The 11,877-nt window shown below is 43.8% G+C and overlaps 1 protein-coding gene across 10 annotated transcripts in view; it reads left to right on the top strand.

Moving 5' to 3' along the window:
• LOC116400455 (voltage-dependent N-type calcium channel subunit alpha-1B-like) overlaps nt 1-11,877 on the top strand; it is a 72,656-nt gene that overhangs the window by 23,979 nt on the left and 36,800 nt on the right. For 9 of the 10 annotated variants that reach the window (XM_031878297.1, XM_031878296.1, XM_031878301.1 and 6 more), the window contains 9 exons: nt 816-912; nt 1,907-2,067; nt 2,155-2,292; nt 2,742-2,943; nt 4,528-4,692; nt 5,092-5,202; nt 5,282-5,365; nt 6,849-6,854; nt 10,592-10,708. In XM_031878297.1, coding sequence (XP_031734157.1) covers nt 816-912; nt 1,907-2,067; nt 2,155-2,292; nt 2,742-2,943; nt 4,528-4,692; nt 5,092-5,202; nt 5,282-5,365; nt 6,849-6,854; nt 10,592-10,708 — 1,081 coding nt within the window. The remainder of the gene's footprint in view (nt 1-815; nt 913-1,906; nt 2,068-2,154; nt 2,293-2,741; nt 2,944-4,527; nt 4,693-5,091; nt 5,203-5,281; nt 5,366-6,848; nt 6,855-10,591; nt 10,709-11,877) is intronic. The other variant, XM_031878295.1, reaches the window with a different exon arrangement.

Genomic DNA, 11,877 nt, shown 5'->3' with positions numbered 1-11,877 from the left:
AAACTACCATACTGCCAAACTACCATACTACGAAACTACCATACTGCCAAACTACCATACTACCAAACTACCATACTACCATACTACACATCCATAAACAATATGAACAAAATAAAATGATTAACTATCAAGTTCCAGTGACGTCTATTTTGATAAAATGCTTGGACCATATTCAACATACATTTTACTAATGACAATGTACATTCCATAATCCACTGACAGCACAGTTTATTTATCTTCAACCAACATATTTGATCTTGACTCCTGCATTAATAAAGTGCTTAATGGTTATGTTTGGGCATTAACTGTACTTGGTTAAGGTTAGATGAAGATCACGGTCTTGGTCTGATACAGTAAAAGTCTGCAGTGATTTGAAGAACAAGACACAACTTTAACATTTTTTATTAATATTTAACCAAAACTTTTCGTTAGTACAAACGTGTAAAAACATTACATTATTGGGTATTGTTAGCTTTAGAGGTGCTGATGGGCTTTTTAACTTCAAACAGAGCCAGGCTAGCGTTTTTTAGCTGCTTCTAGTCTTTATGCTAAGCTAGGCTAGGCTGCTAACCACGTCCTGACTCCGGCTCTGTACTTTAAATGGACTTCTCATGGATGCCTTGTTATTGCTATCACGACAGCCTCTTTTAGTGTGCCTCACTAACACAAGTGTGTCAAAATGAGAAACATCATGTTAGAGTAAGGTCTGGAAACCAATTCATCCTGTGAGAGCTGTTTATTATTATTAGTACAGTAGAACTAAATCTAATGAACTCAATACGTCTGCGTGCTGTAACTGTGTTTGCGTTCCACAGGGGGACCAAAGGCAAAGACATCAGCACCATCAAGTCTCTGAGGGTCCTCAGGGTGCTGAGGCCTCTCAAAACCATCAAGCGTCTGCCAAAGCTCAAGGTTCTTTGCTTTATTTGTCTTCATTAAGGCAGGAATTATTGTTGTCACAGCTAGTTTTCTGCCCTATGATATATAATATCACTGTTTGAGTATGATAGTAATAAAGAGTCAAACTCAAGTGACCTACAACGGGTTCTTTTGTCAATTAATAATGTTTGACTGTGGCTCTAAGCCCATTAATTCTTACAGACGATGCCTCAAAAAGAACTCACAGATATACTGAGTCATTTCTGTTGAAAAGGCTCATTAACTTCCTAAAACAGCCCAACAGTTCGTTTGTAGACATTGTGCGATTTAGGGGACTTTTGTGTGTGTTCATGACAATGAAGGAACACGTCAGCCAGTGCAGCAGTATGGCTCCTTGGTGTGTTGTTAACGGAGTTCTACGGCACAAAGGAGAAGATGGTTTGGGCTTTGATACACACACTACACTTGTATGAGGTGCAATCATTGTTGGTGCCAGTCTGCACACGGGACTTGCTGACAGGATGAAAAATCCAGAATATCATCAAACCTTTTCTCTCGATAATAAATCAGAGATTATAATCTCAATGGTGCTCTGTCTATAACCAGTAACGAAGCTTAGAAACTCTGTCATTATAAATTCCCTTTAAATGAGATGAGCATGAACCACATCAGATGTTCACAAGCTCACAGCTGCAACCAGTCAGTTAAACCAGCTGGTTGGTCTGTCAGTGTCCCTGCCTGCACCCTGTACTGGATATATACAGTATTATATACAGTATTATATACAGTACCTCTCAATGCATGCCCTGATGATGTTTCATTTTATTAAAGCAATTTAGTGTTTACATTGTTTTGCTTTTAATAATGTATCGCTATAGGTTTTTGTGACTACATGGAGCTTACTTCAATGTCAGCATCCTGTCCAACAATCGATGATAATTAATAGATGATATTGTTGAACTATATTGAAAATGATTTCCCACTTCAGCCCTAAATCACATGTGTGTGTGTGTCTCTGTGTCCTCAGGCGGTGTTCGACTGTGTGGTCAATTCTTTGAAGAATGTGCTGAACATCCTCATTGTTTACATCCTCTTCATGTTCATCTTTGCTGTTATCGCAGTTCAGCTCTTCAAGGGAAAATTCTTCTACTGCACAGACGAGTCCAAGGGCCTAGAAAAGGACTGCAAGTTGGTCTAAACCCCCCCACTTCCTTAGGACGTATTTCAGAAACCTTTAGGACATTGGTGCTTTATTTATGCCTTCATGTCTTCCAGAGGGCAGTTCCTCGACTATGACCAAGACGAGGTGGCCGCCATGCCCAGAGAGTGGAAGAAATATGAGTTCCATTATGACAATGTGCTGTGGGCCTTCCTGACCCTCTTCACTGTCTCCACTGGGGAGGGCTGGCCCACGTGAGTGCAGCTGACTTGATTCCCTCTTCAGGTTACAGTACAGACATGTGGAAGGCTTTCATAGTTGAACTATGCCTATCCATGGTAGATCTGACACCTGGAGCAGGTGTTCATAAATGTAAGTCAAGTACTGGTGAAGGGGTTGGTGTGACCCAGGGAGCTCCTTCCCAAGGCCTCGGGGGAGGAGCCACACCAAGACACTTTAACTGACCCTTTATGAATCGGCCAAAAACAAATCTCAGCCACTCTTTCAGCTGAGGCCAGAGACTAGATCTAGCTGTTCATAAAGCCACCTGTTCCACTGGTCCGCTGGTGCTGTTACGCAGATGTACTTCTGCTGTGTGCATCTTTGTCATGAGTTTCAGTCTGTCTGTGGCACTGGCACCTTGGAGAATACCATCACAGGCTGGATGTGTTACTGTTGTGTTCTGCTCTGCTCTCCCCTGCAGTGTCTTGAAGCACTCTGTGGATGCTACCTTTGAAGACACGGGTCCCAGTCCAGGCTACCGGATAGAAGTGTCCATCTTCTATGTGGTCTACTTTGTGGTCTTCCCATTCTTTTTTGTTAACATCTTTGTTGCTCTCATCATCATCACCTTCCAGGAGCAGGGAGACAAGGCCCTGTCTGAGTGCAGCTTGGAGAAGAACGAGGTAAAGCAGAGACATGACCAACAGCTCTGAGCTTCATGCTGTCAGTACTGCTTACACGATGCTCTTATTACTACCTTCATCAACCCTTTTACCTCATTCTGCTGGATATTCCAGAATGTTACAAACAGATTAGCATGAAACATTTAGGGAAGGTTTGTCCTTCATAGGAGAACTTGTAATGGTCGGAGATGAAGGAGACTAAGGAGCTCATATCCTTTCAGATAGAACCAAACACATGTTGTGCTGACTGGTAATGTGGCTTAAATACGGCTACAGTTTGAGTGGATGATTCTCCACCTGCGTGCACCTCGTTTCATACCAGCAAACACATCACATAGTTCAAGAAAGTAAGCAAAAAACAAGTCTAAATATGAAACATAAGTCAAAGCTTATTGTAGTAGAGTAGGATTGCCTGCTATACAATATGCTGACCCCTTGAGTGAGGCTAGTTTCTTGATGCTTTGGTCAAAGGACCTTTGACAGAACATTGAAACAGTCTCACAGCTGCTGTGGATATACAGGTTGGTGGAAAACCCTCATCAATGAGAGGAGAACCATGACATGTTGTTAACAAAGATTTTTTATTGTTGTTGAATGAGTTCTCACATTAGCTGAACACAAACCATGAAGGAATGCACGTGTGTACGTGAGTGATATGCAAATGAGCCTCATTGCAGAAACGGTCTGATCACAGTGACAGTCACATGGTCACGTTTTCAGAGAGCTGGTAAGAACTGAAGTGCAGAAGGAGCATTGGCTCAAACTCATTTATTTTGGGATGCAGTGACAGACATGAACAATAAATGAATAAAGCTCCGCTGCATGACATCCATGACGTTACGCTGCTGTGCCTCCTGCGTAGATGTGCTCGTCTCTCACGTCGGGGAGATGTTCTTATCATTCCTGCTGCGGTGGGATTGCTGCATGTGTTTAATGAACTCTAACAATGTCTCCATTCGCTCCAAAATAATCTTCAAATAAGAGAATTCAATATATATTGTTCTCATTAATGACGTATCATTTCAAGCAGCAGCATGTGTATGCCCAATGACAGCAGAGGAGTTAAATGAGCAGAGTCGTGACCCGACAGGCTTCTGGCTCAGGCCGACCATCACCAGCTGACACTTCGGCCTGACACCGTTCTTTACAGCCGTGTTTGTGCTGTAATATCATCAGCGCAATATCTTTAGTGAGTCCCACCAGCAGGTTCAAATGATGAACAATTCATCAGCAGCCATTCTTTTTTAGATTTTTCCATAAACACACATAATGGCAGTTTTGACCGACATATGCAGGTTTCTCTTTTGTGTCGGAAGCCAAAAACGCAGCAGATGCTGAACAACAGAGATAACAACCATCAAAAACATGACATCTTGTTTTTAAGGTTTCAATAATCTTTAAGTCTGTTCTTGGCCTATTTCACAGCTGCATGTTCATTTAATACTTATCAACTATCCATAACACCCATAATGCACCTGGGACCAGAAGCCAGTGCACATTTTGAATGATCACTAAACGACTGAGGTTTGAGAGTTCCTGTCAGAGAATGCAGACAGTGAAGCTGATGTGGTTTCTCTCTTCCAGAGGGCTTGCATTGACTTTGCCATAAACGCCAGACCTCTGACACGCTACATGCCCCAGAACACGCAGTCCTTCCAGTACCGGATGTGGAAGTTTGTGGTCTCACCTCCATTTGAGTACTCCATCATGATCATGATCGCTCTCAATACCATCGTACTCATGATGAAGGTAAGAACTTCTGAAGAAGATATTAATTATACAATGCAGAGTTTAGTTGACTGTCATTTGAAGTCAGTCCTGGACTCACTAGCTCAGGAAAGAAATAGTTTAACATTTTGAGCTCTATGTTCAGGTTGATATGCTACTGCAAACAGCTAGCCAGGCTCTGTCCAAAGGTAACATCCAAACATAAAGCCATGTATGTAATGGGTGGTTCTGATGGCCAGCAGCTGAGCTACTGTAAGTCAACAAGTTGCTTTAGCTTCGCTTTAGAGAGGTAATGATCTTATCAAATAACTCTCAGCAAGAAAGCAAGTAAGCAATATTTCCCATACTCTATATATATATATATATATATACAGCATTTATTTTCCCAAATACACCCAAACCTGTTTATCTGCCCTTCAGTTCCATGGAGCTCCAGACTTCTATGAAGCGATGTTGAAGAACCTGAACATCGTCTTCACCACTCTCTTCTCTCTGGAGTGTATCCTCAAGATCATTGCTTTTGGTCCATTGGTGAGTAACATTTATAAAAGAACGTTAAATATTCTGACTAATAAAGAACAGCGAATGATTTTCAACTGTTGTTTCTCAGAGCTACTTAAAGGATGCCTGGAACGTGTTTGACTTTGTCACAGTGTTGGGCAGCATCACCGACATCCTGGTGACTGAAATCAATGTAAGAGCACCCGTCCCCCCCCTCTTCACACCACACATCTGCCGTAATGAGCTGTGCTGACACCAGCAGAGACACTCACATGGCAGCGGTCCAGACAGCGACGAGCATCTCTTGCCGTCCTCCATTAAGCTTTCTGTATACTCGCGCTGGCACCGCAGCCTCCGCGGATGGCGAACGCTACGAGCACGCACAGAGGCCTTGTTGTTCAACATAGTGTTTGTTACATTATTCTCCAAAAGGCCAGAAGGCGTACAAACAAAATGTACTGTGAAGGAGCAAGAAGACAACGAGTGTAAGCGGCAAAATACCATAAACCAACATAAAGTGTAAACTCATATCTCATATTCATGGAGTACTTAATGGTCTTTATCCAAGCCCTGTGAAGAAAGGAGTCAAGTATTAAATGCATTCAATTAAACAATGGTTGAATATCCTTTAAATAATTAGATCTGACTGGAAACATATTTACCCAAATGTAGATTTTTAAAAGCCCTCCTGTTACTAAACATTTATAAACTCTTCAGACGGGTTAATAGAGTTTTATCAGTAAACTAGTTGAAACCGTCACGTCTGATGAAGCTCTGAGCGCACGCAGCGAGCACCTTGTTCAGAGGTGCACAAACAAGCACCACGACAACTTGCAAGCTGTCGTTGTTCTTCACCGTGGCGAGTATAAAACTCAGCTTTTGGGATTGTTATTTTCATGCTGATCTGTGATTGGCCAAAACAAAATAAGAAAATGACGCTCTGAGGTAGGACGTCATCTGCCCACCTCTGTATTGAAAGTGGCAAACTGGAAGTACAGCTTAAAGACAAAGTTAGAGCGATAGTAACATATTAGAAAATAAATTCTTGTGAACTACTTTTAAACTCATTGCTCAAAAAACATCCATTTGACTTCATATTGTTTTCATTGGACTCTTGTTGGGCCTTTACAACAGAGTCCAATTCTCCTTTTATTGAGCAGTAGCTCGCTAACATACTTTCATTAGCCAATGCAACAGTTAGCTTGTAGCAGCCCTGAAGGAGCAGCGCAGCTAACTGACACATTACACACACAAGGAGTCATTGTCACCCAGCCTGCAATCATTGTTAAGAAACTGTGTGAGTCACTGTTTTATGCTTCATTTTTTTATTGAACATAAGAAAATAAAAAATAAGTGCCAAGTAGTGAAGTAAAAAATATAACTTAAAAGCTTTTTAAATGCTTTCCTGATGAAAGGATTTACAAAATAAACACAAACCCATGTATGCATGCATGACGCTACGCAGTGTGCTTCTCATCCTGTCAGCGGCCGCCACTGATGTGTGTATCTGTTGAACTGTATCAGTTAATGTCGTGCAATATGACTGTTCCTGTTCTCCTGCCTCTCCATCCTTTCTCCTCATCTTCCTCTGCTGCCTGTCTCTCTCTCCCTCTACATTTCCATCTTGTTGATTGTCATCCCCGGTGTTGCCATGCCCTGGTCCCAAACACCACCAGACTACGGTGAGTGGCTTTCTGTTGCCATGTTCTGCTCTAAACGCTTTAATATATAAGATGTTATGGTCTTTTGAATGTGTACTCCATCAAGTTAGTATTGCCCTGTCATGAAGTGAGAGACAAACTCAAAATCGGATGGTTGAAAGGCCCAGATCTCTTGACTTTACCCCTTTCAAACACACATACACACATGTGATGGAAATAGTACCTCAAATCACTTTTATATACGAGTCTCAATGGTAGTCTGACGAGGTCAGATCTGTAACATGTCTGTAACATGTTCAATGCAGCACAAGTCTGAACTCAATACTGTATCTATCATTTCTTATGTACAAAGAACAAAGCTGGATGAGCCAATTGTTGTTGAGGATATTCATCTGATGTCAGATCTGTCTATAAACATATTGCCCCCTTGTGGTAAATGGGAGGAATAATGATACCAATACAACCACAATACCCAGAGCAGGACTCCCTCCTATCTTCATCCATGCCAGCTGCATGAATGAAGATCCAGGTGGCGCAGTGGATGGCGGCCTTGGTATTGCGCTCTGGTACTTTTTCTGTTTTTGAAAACATTTTCTCTGACCACATTCAGCAAGAAGGAACGTTTAAACATCTGATAATCCACTGGCCAGACTTGTTCGCTGCTTTTCATTGAACCGGAAAGTTTTCCAGAGCTTTTAGTTGGAGGAGCAGCGGCTCTGCTGACGGGGGAAGCGAGCAGGAGCAGTCGTTAAACTGCGTCAGTGGGGATTGTGAACTGCACTTCCATCAATCCATCTGGCGAATGTCCGCTCTCTGGCCATCAAGATGGATGAACTGCTGCTCCTCAATAAAGCAAACACGGACTTTAGCAGATCCGCCGCCATGTGCTTCACTGAAAGCTGGCTCGGTGAGCACATCCCGGACAGCGCACTACATCTGCCGGGCCTCCAACTCCTCCGAGCGGACCGCATAACGGCTCCGTCGGGGAAAACGAGGGGAGGCGGAATCTGCTTCTATATTAACAAAGGTTGGTGTACTGATGTCACAGTGTTAAAGGAATCATGCAGCCCTCACCTAGAAACACTTTTCAAAGACTGTAAACCTTTTTATTCACCGCGGGAGTTTTCCTCGTTCATCCTGGTCGGTGTCTACCTCCTCAGGCCTGTGAGTGAGGCGCTCCAACACCTGCTGAGCAGATCACCAACACGGAGCACAAACACCCAGACTCCCTGCTCATTGTTCTTGGGGACTTCAACAGAGCAAACCTCTGCAAAGAACTGCCTAAATACAGACAGCATATTAAGTGTAGCACCAGGGACAAAAACACACTGGACCACTGCTACACTGTATAAAGGACGCATACCGCTCAGTACCCCGTTCAGCTCTGGGACTCTCTGATCACTGTCTGGTTCATCTTCTCCCGACCTACAGGCAGGAACTAAAATCTGCAAAGCCTGAGGTGAAGACTGTGAGGAGATGGACCAACGAGGCAAAGCTGGAGCTACAGTCCTGCTTTGTCTGCACTGATTGGAGTGTTTGTGAGGCTGCTGCTACAGACCTGGATGGGCTCACTGACACTGTGACATCGTACATCAGTCTTTGTGAGGACATGTGTGTGCCGACTAAAACCTTCTGCACATACAACAACAATAAACCTGGTTTACTGCAAGACTCAGTCAGCTTGGTCGGGCTAAGGAGGAGGCCTACAGAGGTGGGGACAGGATCCTGTAACCAGACCAGGAACATACTGACGAGGGAGATCAGGGTAGCAAAGAGGAGCTACACTGAAAAGCTGGAAATGAATACTTGTGCAATTAATGACAACAGATAGCCTGCACTCCAATATGCCTGTAGGGGGGACCAGTGTGTGTCAGACTTTGCCAGAGATGGTTGTCTGGTCAGTGCCTGTCTTTCTTACGAGCTCCGCTTGTTTTGGTCTGAAGTCTGAAAATGAAGACCCGCCCCTACTCGGGCAGCTGTGGCTCAGAGCAGGCCGTCTTTCTATCAGAAGATCGGCGGATTGATCCACGTGTGGATGTGTCCTTGAGCAAGACACTAACCCCGAAGTGATTTATGAATGTGTATGAATGAGATAGTTGGTCCTGATGGGCAGGTAACACCTTGCATGGTAGCCCCTGCCATCAGTGCACAGCGGGGCTTTCTGGAGCCTGTTTAGGGGCTGTGGGAGAGAGCCAGGTGGCTAAGACTCAAGCAAGCGCCCGCAGAGTGTGTTGGAGAACCAGAGGGACGACAGGAGGTGTGCAGCCTCCAACATGCTCTGTGGGCCCTTGCTGTCCTCTCACCCAGTAGACTGCCTCCTGGTATAGAATCCAGAGTTTTCCCTAAGCTAACCCAGATAGGACCTAAAGCTCTTCCACCACCCAATATGCTTCTGGCTAGTGTACGGTCACAGGGAATTAGGCTAACCCAGCAATGGGAGGTTGGTGACTGTTGAGCCCACATCTTTACAGAGACCTGGCTCCATCGTGGCCTCCCGGATCAAGCTGCTCGCAGGACTTCAGTGGGACGAGAGGAGGTGGACTCTGTTAACATCAGTGATGCTTGGTGACGCAGCTCCTTCACAGCCAAAGACAACTGTTTTCTGATGTTGAAATGTTGAATCAGTGGAGTGCTCCTTTGAGGCCCACAGCATGAGCTGGGTTGGTGTCATGTGGGTCAGCATGTTTTAATGAGCTTAGTACATGACATTAGAATGTACTCCTTCTTGGGTGTGCCAGAGCATAGTGATGGGCTAACAGTCTGCAGGCTTTCTTTCTAATCAGGCCATTCTTTTAAGGATGACGTCGTTAACCCAGAGTGGATGAACCGCTTGGTTCACATTGTGTGTCTGTGTGTCTGTGTGTGTCTGTTAGATGCATTGGAAGCAGCAAATGTGCCTTATGTGTGCTTTAGTTTCAAAGCATGATGTTCAGTGACTGTTTGATCTGTTTCAGATTAAAAGATGGAATAATAAAATCCCCACTTTGGGTTTCCACCAACAGTACTTCTTTGCTGAGCTTCAGCGGAGCGGTAGTGATGCCAAGCAGACATTTTATACTAAAAGACTTTATGCAGAATGTGGGCTGTGGATTCTTATCCCCGTCACATAAATGGCTTTATGAAGCGACTACTTTGCAGGCAGTGTGCATGAGCAGAAAAAACTCTTTCAATGTACACATGGGCATGTCAGTATCGTTTTAGGATCGACTCAAAACAAATTGCAAACGTAACTATCTGGTTGCATCAGAGATTCATGCGTAAATCGCTGATGCACAATTCAGCTGCAGATACAATTCATTTGAGTATAAAACAAGATTTGATTCATCTATTGGAACCTTGTAGACTGTTATCTCTGCAAAGCATATGGTTGAACTGATGAATGCCTTCTTTACATCTTAACCTTGGACCCAGATTACTGGAGAGTCGTAGTTGTGATGTATAAATAGTTTAACTAAATTCACAAATGCAGAAACAAACTGTGAATTAATGCAATACATGATTAACGACACAAATGAGTAACCACATGACTAAAGCATCAACACAATAAGATGTTTTATTTGGTTAGCTTTGTTGTTAATGTGACAGAATTCATCTGAGGCCTGTGATTGGATCGTTAATGTCTCTTAATGTCTTGACAGCTGGGCCTTGTATGGTTCTACTCAATCACACTTGTCAAAGGGAGTCAGCATGTCACCGTGTGCTACTTTGTAACCAGCTGAAGTTCTGAGGGTATCTGATGTCCCGTCTGTGTCTAACAGGACAGGCTGCTGAACCTGAGCTTCCTGAGGCTGTTCAGAGCTGCTCGGCTCATCAAGCTGCTGAGGCAGGGCTACACCATCCGCATCCTGCTGTGGACCTTCGTCCAGTCCTTCAAGGTCCTCACATACATAATCACATAAACACTGACATGTGCACTTTCACAAACACACACCCATATACAGTACCTTGTGTGGCGGCTGCTGGACCATAGAGTTTGGACTGGTAACTGGAGACTTGCCAGTCCACCTCCTGGAAACCGCCAGCACTGCAGAGGTGACCTTGAGCAAGGCACTGCTGCCCTAAAGTCAGAGATGTACTTGCTTTTAACTACACATTTGCACGATGGCTGCCTCGCAAATGCTGTGTCCATTAGGTGGAGTATTGGTTGTGCACATCCTGAAGGTGGAGATACACTGGATCCGTTGGGAAGTCTACTCATTTTCTATGGAGAGCAGGAGATCCAGCTGGGCGTAGCAGGATGGATACATTCGCACAATCATGACTCGACCTCAACTTTATGCAACTGAGGTCTGTCCATCGCAACCATGGATATATAAATTCAATTCAATTCAATTCATTTTTTATAGCCCAAAATCACAAATTTGCCTCAGAGGGCTTTACAATCTGGACACATACGACATCCTCTGTCCCCGGACCCTCACATCGGAACAGGAAGAACTCTCCCAAAAACCTCTAACAGGGAGAAAAGAAAGAAAGATCCTTAGAGAGCAACAGAGGAGGATCCTCTATCAGGATGGACAGAAGTGTGATAGATGTCATGTGTACAGAATGAACAACATCACAGAGTTACAACACATTCAATGCATATGACTTATAATGAGAGTAGTAAGCATAATAATGATGAGAAAATTACGACTACTAATAATAACAGCAGAAGTGGATACAGTAGAATAACAATGATAACAAAAGCAGTAATGGTATCGGCAATAGCAATACGACTACTAATAATAATAGTACGAGCAGCAGGTGTCAGCAGGGCCACGGCAGGGGGAAGGACCAGGGTCCAGGTATAACCACGATCCATGGAACCTGTGAAGAGAGAAAGCAGAGAGAAGAAAGAAGAAGTAAAGTTAGTAATGAGCATTAATGGGACATGAATTCATACAAAAGGAGATGAAGAAGAGGAGAGAGGAGCTCAGTGTATCCTAGGAAGTCCCCCGACAGTACCTAGGGGCTGGTCTAAGGCAAACCTGAGCCAGCCCTAACTATAAACCTGAACCAGCCCTAACTATAAACCTGAGTCAGCCCTAACTATAAACCTGAG

The sequence above is a fragment of the Anarrhichthys ocellatus genome, unplaced genomic scaffold (genome assembly GCF_004355925.1).
Source record: "Anarrhichthys ocellatus isolate YVR2014 unplaced genomic scaffold, GSC_Weel_1.0 scaffold172, whole genome shotgun sequence".
Lineage (NCBI taxonomy): Eukaryota > Metazoa > Chordata > Actinopteri > Perciformes > Anarhichadidae > Anarrhichthys > Anarrhichthys ocellatus.
The sequence above is the reverse complement of the archived record's forward strand: the minus strand, read 5'-3'. Positions and strand labels throughout refer to the sequence as shown.